The sequence below is a fragment of the Solanum verrucosum genome, unplaced genomic scaffold (genome assembly GCF_900185275.1).
Source record: "Solanum verrucosum unplaced genomic scaffold, falcon-dt-bn FXZP01000255.1, whole genome shotgun sequence".
Classification (NCBI taxonomy): Eukaryota; Viridiplantae; Streptophyta; class Magnoliopsida; order Solanales; family Solanaceae; genus Solanum; species Solanum verrucosum.
Window position 1 is genome coordinate 1,808,593 of NW_026020006.1, and position 13,592 is coordinate 1,822,184.

Genomic DNA, 13,592 nt, shown 5'->3' on the forward strand with positions numbered 1-13,592 from the left:
TTCCAGGCTGGTACATGAACATGTAGAAGTGTATGTGTATCTTAATGAAGTCTTTGATGAGTATTTGTATTAAATTATCTTAAAATGCATGGTTCTTGAACTTGTATAGAAGTATATTTCTTAATGAAATTCTTTGTTGAGTCTTTATATTAGAATATCTTAAGCTTCCAGGCTGGCCAGACATCATATAAAATCTTGATACTTCAATGGAAAAGGGTAGAGGGGCGAGCCGATTAAGTCAGAATTTTCACCAAGGATTCAAAAAACGAAGTAAAACATAGGAAGAAGCCAAAGGGGATTCCACATCAAATATATATATATAAAGAAAAATAATTTTATGTATAAACAGGATAATTTGCTGTCGAAGGAGGTTCCGTACATGTCTTCCCCTGGACCTAGGTATAAGAAGTAAAGTAAATTTGTGAATCAAATTACAACAAACATCTAAACACAGCAAAAAAAAAAAAAAAATTATTTGGATTAAATGGATGTTGACAAGAAAAACAAATGAATTCAAGAAAAGTAAATTGGAGCACTCAAATATGGAGTCTTTTAACATCACTTCAGAAACAAAATTAGTTTTCAGTCTTGCCCTTTAACTTTCAAAGTTTCATATGCCAATGAGTGAAAATTTTTGACAAAATTTGCCCCAAGCAATGTTCATGGCATAATCATCAACTTACCATTTATGGTGAGATCCCAAGGAGCAAAGTTATACATACTTTTTTTCTTTTTCTCTCTGTCACTTTCTGAACTACTCATAATAAACTCGAGGGATTAGACGTAGGTAGGTTATAGGTAACTTATTCTAGGTATTGGCACCTCAAGGACCTCCGCCTCCTTTTATGGAAACCACAGGTGCACGGAAGGAACTGCGACTAATCAAGTGAGAATCAAGAAACAAAACTATGACTGTGATATCGTCATGAAAATGCCGCCTCACTCCTCTATCTATCCTTTTCAGATCCGCATATCTCATTTCTCTTTTCTTCGCTGCTTCCTGAAGGGCGGCTTTTATAAGCTTTCTAGCAATGCCCTGTACAAATTTGGAAATGTTAGTTCAATAGAGAAACAGCTGACATAATAATTTTAGTGCCAACAGTCAGTCAATGTAAATCGCTGTTACAAAACTTACATGCTCAATTGCATAATGGAATATTCAAAGAATCAACTAACTAGTGTTGATGTCTAGAGAGACACATTAAACACAAGTAAAAGCATACATGTGGAAACTGGACGCCCGTTGAATCAAGAACCACAAGGAAAAAACACTTCACTGTGACCACCCCTCATGAGTCGATATGAATGATACAAGCAACATACCCATAGATTACTTATGTTTACAAACTATCGAGAATTTATAATACTTTTTATTTGTATTTGCATAATATTGGAATGAGATGAGTTTAAATGCAATAACATGGACAATGAAAATTCATATAGCCGACCCCAACTTGTTTGGGCTGAGGCGTAGTTATTATTGATGTTTTAGATGAAAGAAAGGAAGCAACACGGAAGGAGAGGATCGAGATGGGGAAAGGTTTTCCGAGTTGCATTCATGTTGGCAAGAGATGAGAAAACAGGGGTCATAGATAGGAAGGTTTTGAGGTCGAGGATTACCGTAGAAGGATAGTAGTTAGCCGTATGTTGTAGTACTCTTATGAGGGAGAAGCAGGAATCTAGTCTCCTCTTCTCATCTTCTCCCTATTTAGTACTTTACCTAGTATTCACATAGTATCTTATTCTTCTTTTTTACTGCTACATGTTACTTCAATTGCTTTGTTTATCTTGCTATTGTGTTGTCGTTAGTTTCCTTTATATCCTACTTCGATTGTACTCTTTTGACCCGAGGATTTATCAAAAAGCAACCTCTCTACCGCCACAAAGGTAGGGATAAAGTCTATGTACATCCTACCCTCCCAAGACCCCACTTGTGGGATTACCCTGATATGTTGTTGTTTGTTATAAGAAAATAGGGAGAGAGATCTTAACAGCTGCATCTAATCACAAGCTACACATAAGTTGTTCCTTTTTAATGGAAATTTACCATCAAAGATATGCACACCGGAAGAGAAGGAAGTGCTCTCTGTCACTCGCTCTTGTCGACAAATGAGAATGATATGATGACAAGAAAAACTAGAAGATTTGATAACCGAGGAGATTCCTCCTTATCAAAATTAAATAAGGACAATCTTACATGGTGTTCACAACTGCTGACAATGTCCACAGCCTCTTGATTGCTGAGATGCTCCCATAAGCCGTCTGACGCAAATATGAGAAACTGATCTTCTGGAAGGAGCTTCTGTACAAATATCGATGGCTCAGCAAGGAGAATAGGCTTCTGGAATGTTCCAGGAAATCGAAACTTAGGGAGCAAAGGCTCTCTGTTAAACTCCGCTCTCTTCAAATATGCATCACCAATTGATCTTGAAACCTGCAAATGCATTGAAATTTCAGCATCATAATATCAAGTTGATGTCATCTGCTTCAGACACTTAGATATGTTGCAAAGATTCTACGAAGTATTAGCACAAGTGATTTCTTTTTTAACTGTCTTCGCTCTTCCCCCACTAGGGGTAACGATGGACAGCGAAATGAAGGCCAAAAATAGGACAGGACAGACCAACAACAACAACTACAATACCCAGTGAAATCCCACAAGTGGGGTCCCGGGTGGGGAGGGTAGAGTGTACGCAAACCTTACCCCTAGCTCTTGGAGGTAGAGAGGATGTTTCCGAAAGACCCTTAGCTCAAGTGCATCAAATCCAAGTATTAAAAACAAACAAAGACAGTGAAGAAAACATAGCAAGTAATAAGGAAGGCAATCCAGAGCATACAAGAAAGCTCCAATAACAACAACAAAATAATTTGATAATCAAAACACTATATCCACTGATGAAAGATATCAAAAGCAAGAAACTACAAGAATACGGCCAATACTGCGACGGGAACCACCAAGCTAAAACCCATTGAAAAGAAAGACAATGCTTCATAACCTACCAACCTTCTACCCTAATCCGCGACCTCAACACCCTCCTATCTAAGGTCATGTCCTGGGTAAGCTGAAGTTGTGCTATGTCTTGTGATCCTATCTAATCACCTCTCCTCAATACTTTTTCGGCATACCTCTACCTCTCCTTGTACCCACTATATCCAACCTCTCGCACCTCCTCACTGGACAGGAAAGACCAAAAAACTGAAATAGTTTCTTTATACACCTATAGGTGGAAATGGCAATTCAGTCAGAAGATCCAATAAATAAGTGTGTGTAATGAGCCGCACAGTGAGCATGATAACATGGAACTACAATACCTGTATAATTCCCTTCACACGCCAAACCTTGTGCTTTAAAACTACCACATTTGGATCATCAGGATGCAGTGAGCGCAGTTCCTCACGGACAGATTCCAAACTCGCATTATGTTCAGAAGATAATTGAACTGCTTTGACCTCTTTCAGAGCCCTCTCCCGTTTTCCTAACACCGCACGAGAATCTCCAGCATTTGCAATGTATAACATGCCACTGCATATAATACCCACTAAGCAGCATGATCCCACTGAAGCAATTTGGGGTCTAGTTTGCCATTGGTTTCTCACTAGAGAAAGAAACTCCTCTTCTGTTGCCAAATATGCCTTGCTTATAACATCGGCTGACATTACTTGATCCTCTGAGGTGAATTCTGCATCACAAAAAGCTGTCGAGTGAGTAACATTCACATCAGCAATCTTCAAACCATATGCAAGAGAAGAAGAGTGTGTGCACATATCAAAGGGTGAGAGAGAATCATCAAAGCATTCTTTACTCAAGTCTTTTCTTGTTTATGGGGAGGGGAGGGAAGTGGGCAAGCAGGAACTGAGGCTGATCAAATGCTATATTTTGGAATAAGTGTAGATAGGCTTAACCAACTTTTCTATAACATAATACATGAGTGGTGAGATCTGTTATCTTCTCTTTTTTATGGGTAGAATTTTAATTGGTTGTTTTGCTAGTTTTTAGATGATGAGATTTATTAGCAGAGGAAGTCCCCTAGCAACAAAAATATCTCTTTTATGATTGGAGGTATTTGTCCATTAGCAAATGGGTGTATGGACTTTAAACCCAAGCGACTTATCATGATTTGAGTTACGAAATATGACACATTCGTGATGATTGGGTACTATGGATATATCATGGACATGGAACCTGTATTGGTACTGAAAAACTAAGGCACAAATTCAATAATTTGAAATACCTGGATAAGGAAACTAAAAGATAGCTATTGGAACAATTAACTCATGGTGCAAATAAAGTATGTGCTTAAGTGAATAAAGGGGTATGTGTACGTGTTGTATCTTTTAGTGCTTTCCTTTTCAAGACAGAGCCCCTGGCCTCTAAGGAACACACAGTAGCACCTTGGTGTCTGCATGGAACCACAGCCTAAGTGAGGCGAAGAACTCAACATACAGCACACCTAGTGTCTAAGCACACCTCAGTAGCACATTTAACAACATTTATTTACTATAAACAGGAGGAGACATAACATGAAGCACAAACTGGAAATACATGTGTGTGTGTTTTGTATGAATGCATTATATACAATAGTTAATAAAATACCAAGAGTAACTGCAGGAAACATAAATAAAAGATAATTCATGCTTCTGAAGCACATATATATATGTAAGACACAGATGAAATGACAAATATACAGTTGATATTTGAAGCAAAGCATAGGAAAGAAGAAAAAGCATACTCTTGACGTTCTCAAAAAGGCGACCATTTATAAACCGGGCAGCTTCGGCACCTGCATGGCCATCATATATTCCCACAAAGGTGCCCTGAGGTCCTGCTTCAATCAAACTCATTGATCCCGATTCAAGCTGGCTCTGATCCTCCAATATATTATTTGCTTGAATTACAGCCATCGAGAACTCCCCATTAACATGGTGCCCCAAATCTTTATACCACCACAATCCATCAACACTTCCGCCTGGGTCTCCTCCTCTACTGCTGCTATTTTCACCTTCATTATCTAATGTAGGCTTCCAACAAGGGTATACATACCTTTTCCATGTACTTGTCACCATACCTTTGCATGATACTGCTATTATCAACTCACCCAAATGGTCCAGGCAATCAAGTACTTGCCAAAACACAATTATTCCAAAATCTTGCCAAAGTTCCGTACTTTGTGCATATATCAAGCAACCCAAATGATCAAGCAATCAAAGGATTAATCAAACACCAATTGTTTCACAATCTACACCCCAACTTGAGACTAATGTCGTAAATCTTGCAAAAAGTTCCAGACTTTGCGCATATATCTAGAAATGCATACAGTTAATCTGCATACCCGGAAAGCATTAGCTACCTAAATAGAATATTTACCCAAAGCCTGCATTAACAGACACAATAAATGAGTAATTGAATCTAAAAAGTTAATGGGGTTTCAAGATTATGCACAATATAGAGACCAAGTATTGCAAACATCATTAATCTGAATACCCACATAAACAAGAACAACAATCTTAACAGAGAAACTACATTACAGACAAATTAAATCAACAATTAAGATAAAACATGAAAGGGGTTTCAGGATTATACACAATGCAGAAATCAACCAACGCAGACATCAATTAATCTGCACAACAAACATCAACACGAACGAGCTAAGCAAATGTTTATATCCAAAAATTGCATTTTGACTCAAGAAATGAACAATTTGAGACTAAATCGAACAATGGGTTTTCAAATTTCAAGATTATTATACACAATATAGACCAAACAATGCAACAACAACATACCCAGTGAAGTCCCATAAGTGGGCTATGGGGAGGGTAAGATGTACGCAGACCTTACCCCTACCTTTGTGGGGTATAGACGTTGTTTCCAATAGACCCTAGGCTCAAAGAGACCAAACAATGCAAACATCATTAATCTGAATACCCACATAAACAAGAACAACAATCTAAACAGAGAAACTACATTACAGACAGATTAAATCAACAATTAAGACTATAACACATGAGGGATTTCAGGATTATATGCAATACAGAAATCAACCAATGCAGATGCCAATTAATTTGCACGAAAACATAAACAAGATCGACCTAAGCAAATGTTTATATCCAAAAATTGCATTTTGAATCAAGAAATGAACATTTTGAGACTAAACTGGACAATGGGTTTTCAAATTTCAAGATTACTATACACAATATAGAGACCAAACAATGCAACAACAACATATGGTAGTCCCACAAGTGGGGACTGAGAAGGGTAGGATGTATACAGACCTTATTCCTACATTTGTGGGGGTAGAAACGTTGTTTTCAATAGACCCTCGGCTCAAAGAGACCAAACAATGTAAACATCGTTAATCTGAATACCCACATAAACAAGAATAACAATCTAAACAGAGAAACAACATTACACTTTACAGACAAATTAAATCAACCATTAAGACTAAACTCAAAAGAGGTTTCATGATTATACACAATACAGAAATCAACCAATGCAAACACCAATTAATCTGCACAACAACATAAACAAGATCGACCTAAGCAAATGTTTATATCCAAAAATTGCATTTTGAATCAAGAAATGAACAATTTGAGACTAAAACAAACAATGGGTTTCCATATTTCAAGATTATGATACACAATATAGAGACCAAACAATGCAACAACAATAACATACCCAATGTAGTCTCCAAAGTGGGGTCTGGGGAAGGTAAGATGTACGGAGACCTTACCCCTACCTTTGTGGGGATAGAGACGTTGTTTTCAATAGACCCTCAGCTCAAGGAGACCAAACAATGCAAACACCATTAATCTGAATGCCCATATAAACAAGAACAACAATCTAAACAGAGAAACTACATTACAGACAAATTAAATCAACAATAAAGACTAAAACACAAAAGGGGTTTCAGGATTATACACAATGCAGATGCGAATTAATCTGCACAGCAACATAAACAAGAACAACCTAAGCAAATGATTATTATCCAAAAGATTGCATTTTGACTCGAGAAATGAACAATTTGAGACTAAAGGAATAATGGGTTTTCAAATTTTAAGATTATTATACACAATATAGAAATCAAATACAGAAAATGAATCGCACATACAAATATCAAGATTGGATATTACATTGAATACCTTGAATCAGAGATTTCCAATTAGGTGTGGCAATGGAAGACCCCCTTTAAATCAGATTTTGATAAAAATAAAAAAGAATGGATTTTCTCTTGCGACAATGAGAAAAAAAAAAATTGTTTCTTTACAATGTGGAAAAGGGTGATAGAAAGAGGGAGAGAGAGAGAGGGGAGTGGGGAGAAAAAAATGGGGTGGTGGGGTGAGAGTGGAGTGTTCTTTTGGTTTTTGGTTTTTTTAAAAATAAAAAAATAAAAAATTGCAATACCATTTTTGGTCATCCAATTTTTAAAAGATATTTGGATATATATTTAACTTTAAATAGTTTTTTTTAGTTTTTCCTATGACTATTTCTTTGTGTTGTGTATGGCCAGATTCGAGAGAAAATACTCTCTATCAAGGATTTCTTTCATACTCAATATTCGGATACAAATTTTCTGATTAAGAAAGGAGGTAACTTTCAATTAGTTAAAATGGTTGTTATTCAGCTATTCGTTCTTTTATGTAGGAAGTATATTACATTTGAACTATTTTTTTATTATATTAGTCAACATGAGCGAAGGTCGGGTATCATAATGGGTCATTTAAATTTGTTTTATACATGTTTAATTCTCGATTATTAGTATGTTGCATCTTTATATTGTGAATATCATTAGTGATAATTCTAACTTTGTTATTGGCGATTAGGTATAGAATAACAACCCAAGCTTAACATAAAATACATGTGTGAGGAATGGTTAATAATTATGATGAAGTTGTGAATATTTAGAACAAAAATATCAAATGCACATTTCAATTAATTAAAGGCTAAATACACATATTTAAATATCAAAAGGGAAGTCTGCTGCATCAAGCTCTCGCTATGCGCTAAGTTCGGGAAAGGATCAGACCACAAGAGTATATTGTACACAGTTTTATCCTATATTTCAGCAAGAGGTTGTTTCAATAGCTCGAACATATGATCTACTGGTCACATGACAACTTTTCCAAATATCAATAACTGAGGGACTAAAAAGGCTATTAATTCGATAAAATATATTTTTGAAAAAAAAAAATGAATTTCAAATTGGGCTTTCTCCGAGCCCATACATATTGGAGTTGCTGTTTAGCCTTTGGACTAGAAAACAACTTAGCCCGGTAAAATTGGCACAAGTAACCACTTTTAGATACACTGGTTAAATTATAGCCAGTTTTTCTAATATAATTTAAATTTTAACCATGTGATGAAAAGTTCAGACGGCTTTAACCCTACCAAAGCCTAACTTTCTCCCTTAGGTTTCAAGTTCGAATGAGTTACTGATTCTTTGAGTTTGAAGTTTTGAATTACTAGAGTCGAACTTCCACCCACACATCTAAGGTCTAAATTATGTCAAAACTTCAAACCCAAAGCTTTACGTTTGAAAGTTCAAAGTCGAAGTTCAAAACTTTAGAATAGAGTTCCGAAGTTGGATTCTAAGGCAATTAAGTTGTAACTACTTTGCAAATTTTGTCTATGTTTTAAATAGCGGTTCTATAAATAACTAGTTGTGCACCTCAAACTATAGTATAGTACACTATATTAATTTATTGCAAATAAAATATTAAGTCTTGTGGTATCCTACAAACTTATAACACGAAATGAACAAAATTGATACTCTTTCTCGAATGTTGTCATAAAAGCTTGAAGCCTTGTCCTAAGTGAAAATATAATGTGTTTAGAAACTTGAGATCGTAAATGCAAATATCACAACATAACACATTCACTTATTATATATAATAATAATAATTTAATAATACTTAATTACTTATGTGTGTTTAGAAATTATCAAAATTTCTATTGCAAGTTGTGTTTCAACTGTCATTTTCAAGTATTTTGAATTCCTATTTGAATTATTTAGACCTGTCTACTTCTTGTATTTAATTATGTGCTGTCATTGGTAGGTTTATATTTACTACATGTTTGCCCACTTGAATATTGCTTCTCTGTATTTCATGTCATATTTTTGTTAAGATACTTCACTTTTGATTGAATTTCTTTGTTTAACTATTTTAGTCTAAAGGAGAAAAATGAAAATGGTATAAGAGCCGCCAGAAAATTACAATAGCTATATAGGACAAAAATGATTTTTTTGGCTATATAAACTATTGATTCTCCTTGATATATTATCAAAGATTGTGGTAGAGTGGTAAGTATCGTCCATCCTTAATCAGAGGTATCAAATATGAACCGTTGGTATAATACGCCCCAGAACCTGGATACCAAACACCATGTGAAAACCCTAAAAAAAAAGCTCATTGACATAGTTGAAAACTCTACTATAGTGATTAAGGGGTTAAAAATTTGTATTAAGTCACATGATCAAATTTTTGTACTTTTTAAAATCCTTATGTGTGGATGTCAATTAGACAGAGTTATCATTCTTCAGCAAAAATCAACAGGCTAGGTTTGGAACCCTTGTCGCAGCCCTCGAGAAGCTGGAAAGTACCCATGTGGCACACCATCCACAAGCACTCCACATTAATTAGGTTAGGTGGGTGTTATGTTATTTTATTGATCCCTAAATTTTCGACCAGAGCGTTGTTGCCTGCGAGAAAAATTTCCCACTCTTCTAAAAATTGAAGAAAAATGGGCGACTTTTCATCCATAAGAGCTCAGACTAAATTTATGTGAAAAAAAATATAGATTGAGTTAAGAAATAAAGGGGTTATTCACCTGCCCAAAGTAGGGTTGACATGAACTAGTCAAGATTGACTAAACAATGGGTTCTCAACCCAAACCGCCCAACGTTATATAATATATTTTCTTTCTTATTGTCTATATATGATATATCAAACAAAAAAAAAGCTTAAAAGATATATTTTAACAAGATTTTCTCATGAATCAGTTTAAGTTACATATTCAATCTAAACTTTTAGATTAGTTGAATTTAATGGCTTAAAATGAGTGAGTTAAAAAAATGAATGGATTGGACGAGTTATGCTTTTCTAAGCTAATTCCGTCATTTTTAATCTGTTATATAAATTTCCGACTCTGTCACTGAACGACAGTAAAGTGGAAGACCAAGTCAACAACATCATTACTCTTATCCAATAATAATGATTTTTTTTGTTTATATATGACCACCTTCTACCTATATTTTTCAAGTCTTACGACATTTATGTAAATCATATTCTGTCTTGAATTAAATCAAACAAAAAAAAATGAGAAATGAAGTGAGTAGTGCATTGCCGGAGAAAAGTTCATCTCCGGCAAAGGACTACCACGAGCCACCGCCAGCGCCATTCATTGGCGCGGCGGAGCTAAAGAAATGGGCCTTGTATAGGGCCTTAATTGCAGAGTTTGTAGCAACTCTTTTGTTACTTTTCATTGGACTGTTAACCATATTTGGAAATGTGAGTGAAAGAGCAAAGAATGATGATCCATGTAGTGGTGTTGGGCTTCTTGGTATTGCTTGGTCCCTTGGTGGCATGGTTTTCATTCTTGTATATTGTACTGCTGGCATTTCTGGTGAGTTTTCTCTTATTTATTTTGATAGGGTTGCGTAAGTATATGAGTTAGATCAAATTTTGACCGGTTCATCATGTTGAGTGAAGTTAAGAGATGGACCCAATTAATTTTGGGAAAAGAACACTTGTGTCCCAAAAAAGGAAATTATTTATAAGTGATTACCCCTTATTTTCATACCCTCTGTTTTAAACTACTAATGCGCATATACTGCTTGATACCATCAAAATATATATATACTCTGATAGTATCAAAGAGGAAGCAGTGTATCAGTGAAAAAAACTACTCAGTTACTCCTTGATACCATTAGAGTATATATGTACTCTGATTACATCAAGGAGGAACATGCAGTGTTTCAGCGAAAAGACTAGTCAATTACTGCTTAATACCATCATAATATATATACTCTAATGGTATCAAGGACGAAAAAACAATGATTTAATGAATAGAAAAAGAGGGCAATCGGGTAAATATTTTGGGTCATGGGTCCAATCAAGATAAATATATTAGGTTGAGTCCAATTTGAGTAAATATTTTACCTAATGGTCCAATTTGAGAGTGTGGCAGAAGGAATTCAAAAATTGTCTTACCATATATACAAATTCCATATGTAAATCTTTAATTATTATTTTTTTATATCTCTTTATATATTCTAATTAAGAAAAAAAATCAATAAATATATATTTACTTTCACCATATATTATATTTATAACAAACCATTTAAACGCAAATGTAATTAACTGATTTGATAAGGTGAGAATATATGTTAAACGTGTATATATACACAACTATATAAGTATATATCATGCATCTATTGACCAGATATATAACTCTATAAGAATCAAACATGTATATATTACTACATTATTTGTACATATACTTTATGATATTTTACTTTTTTGGGATTATTGTAGGTGGTCATATTAATCCAGCAGTGACCTTTGGGCTATTCCTTTCAAGGAAAATATCCCTAATAAGAGGGCTATTGTACATTATAGTTCAATGCTTGGGAGCCATTTGTGGTGCTGCTCTAGTGAAGGCTATTTATAAATCGAAGTACGAACTCTACGGTGGTGGCGTTAACTTTATTGCGCCCGGCTATACTAATGGCGTTGCGTGGTCCGCGGAGATGATCGGAACATTTGTTCTTGTTTACACCGTTTTATCGGCCACTGACTCTAAGAGGAATGCTAGAGACTCACATGTTCCTGTAAGTGTAATAGTTCCTTTTGAGTTTAACTTCTATATACTGATAATCTCAATTATTGTCGTTTAGTTGACCTATGCATGTTTGATTGAACAACGTACCTCGATTAATTCTATGTTTTTTATATTGTTAAATAGTTGACAAGATTAGGAACTATCTAAATATGGGAGATTCTCTAATTTAAGTTTAGTAAGAATATGATAGTCTGTTTGATCAAACTTCTAAAAGATATATTATTATGCTATTGTAGGTGTTGGCACCTCTACCAATTGGATTTGCTGTGTTTTTGGTTCACTTGGCTACAATCCCAATTACTGGCACAGGGATCAACCCTGCTAGAAGTTTTGGAGCTGCTGTCATCTACAATAAACACAAAGCATGGAAGGACCTTGTAAGAACCCCCCCACCCCCACCTCACCCCACCCCCGATTTAGTAATAACAGCCCAACGTGTGATGTGTGAGTCAGACTTACATTTCGAGCAATAGAAGTGGATTTAGAATATGAGCTTCTACAATAATCTCAAATTAATGTACAAGAATAACTAAGTTCACTGTAAATTTGAAGTCGTGCTTGAAAGTCCCACATAGGGAGTAAAGCGCCACTGAATAAGGTGATTTCATATCCAGAGTTCGAATCCAATATTCTAATTAAGGATGAATGAGTACTTAATACTCTACCACAATCCTCTTGTTGATTAATTGACTCTTTCATATAGATACAAGATAATTTAGTTACGTATATATCTTAAATATTAAATACTTTTTATAAATAAATATTACTACATCATATTGAGAATATTATTTTTATTTTTTATTATTTATTATTTGATTTTGTTTTACAGGGGATCTTTTCTGGAGGACCTTTCACAGGAGCAATTATTGCAGCAATCTACCAACTAATATTGAGGGGATGTAAATGGAGATAAATGGTGCAACATATATTTGCTCTACACTATGTGTTGTGAGTTAAGAAGTTTAGTTTGTGGAAACAATGTTGATTTGTGTTGGTTTCGATTGCATTAATCAGCTCAAAATTGAATCTTTTGCTAGCAATTCTTTTTATTTTTATAACAGGTTAGCAGTATCAAATAGATGAATTGAGCTAAATTATACGGATCAAAATAATTGAATCAATAAATAGATGAGCTGATCTAAAATGAACTAAGTCAAAAATCAAAATGGGTTAAATAATGTAACATAGCTTAATCCATTATACTCTAACTAAATTTTAAGTTCTTTATTTTTCTATAAAAAAATTTTAGTTATCTTATATTTTTTTCTTTATTATGATTTTATATCACACATTTAATAAAGAAAAAAATTAAAAATATTTTAATAATATTTTCTTTTACATGTTCTGTCTGATGCAAATTTAGATTAATTGAATTGGTATTTAAAGTACCTTACTAAATAGATAGGTCCAGGGTCCTTTTATATCAATCCAACCACCAAAAAATTATTAGTAGTATGCAATAATACTGAAGGAATTTTTCATTAATAATTTTCAGTATTTCATACCTTCTTAATTCCCTTCTGGCTTCTACATACACTATTATTTTTAGTTTCTTACCATTCTTACGTATATGCTTTTAAATAGGTGGGTCAAATTGAATTTGAATAAATTATAGTGAATTAAATTAATAAGTGAGTAGATTATTAATTTTAGACAAAATTTGACCAAATCAAAATGGGGTATACAATAAGAAAAAAGATCTTCTTCTTTTTTTAAAATATTTTTGATTCTTTTGAACCCTTTATTTACTTTAGAT

At 34.3% G+C, this 13,592-nt stretch overlaps 2 protein-coding genes across 5 annotated transcripts; one reads left to right on the forward strand and one right to left on the reverse strand.

The window, feature by feature from the left end:
- Positions 1-545: 545 nt before the first annotated feature.
- Positions 546-7,312, reverse strand: LOC125819573 (probable protein phosphatase 2C 38). Of its 4 annotated transcripts, none has more exons than XM_049499020.1 (6): positions 7,138-7,287; positions 6,282-6,355; positions 4,731-5,372; positions 3,313-3,680; positions 2,198-2,434; positions 546-1,036 (listed from the first exon to the last, which is right to left on the reverse strand). In XM_049499020.1, the coding sequence occupies exons 3-6, from the start codon at positions 5,062-5,064 to the stop codon at positions 824-826; spliced, it is 1,152 nt and encodes a 383-aa protein (XP_049354977.1). In that variant the 5' UTR covers positions 5,065-5,372; positions 6,282-6,355; positions 7,138-7,287; the 3' UTR covers positions 546-823. The 4 variants fall into 4 exon arrangements, with proteins under 4 accessions (XP_049354977.1, XP_049354979.1, XP_049354978.1 ...); XM_049499022.1 differs by lacking the exon at positions 6,282-6,355 and adding an exon at positions 6,735-6,808; XM_049499021.1 differs by lacking the exon at positions 6,282-6,355 and having other exon boundaries at positions 7,138-7,312.
- A 2,925-nt stretch (positions 7,313-10,237) lies between these two features.
- Positions 10,238-12,913, forward strand: LOC125819505 (aquaporin PIP2-7-like). The gene is made up of 4 exons (XM_049498939.1): positions 10,238-10,618; positions 11,530-11,825; positions 12,073-12,213; positions 12,666-12,913. Exons 1-4 carry the CDS (start codon positions 10,312-10,314, stop codon positions 12,747-12,749), a joined length of 828 nt encoding a protein of 275 aa, XP_049354896.1. The 5' UTR covers positions 10,238-10,311; the 3' UTR covers positions 12,750-12,913.
- Positions 12,914-13,592: the final 679 nt, after the last annotated feature.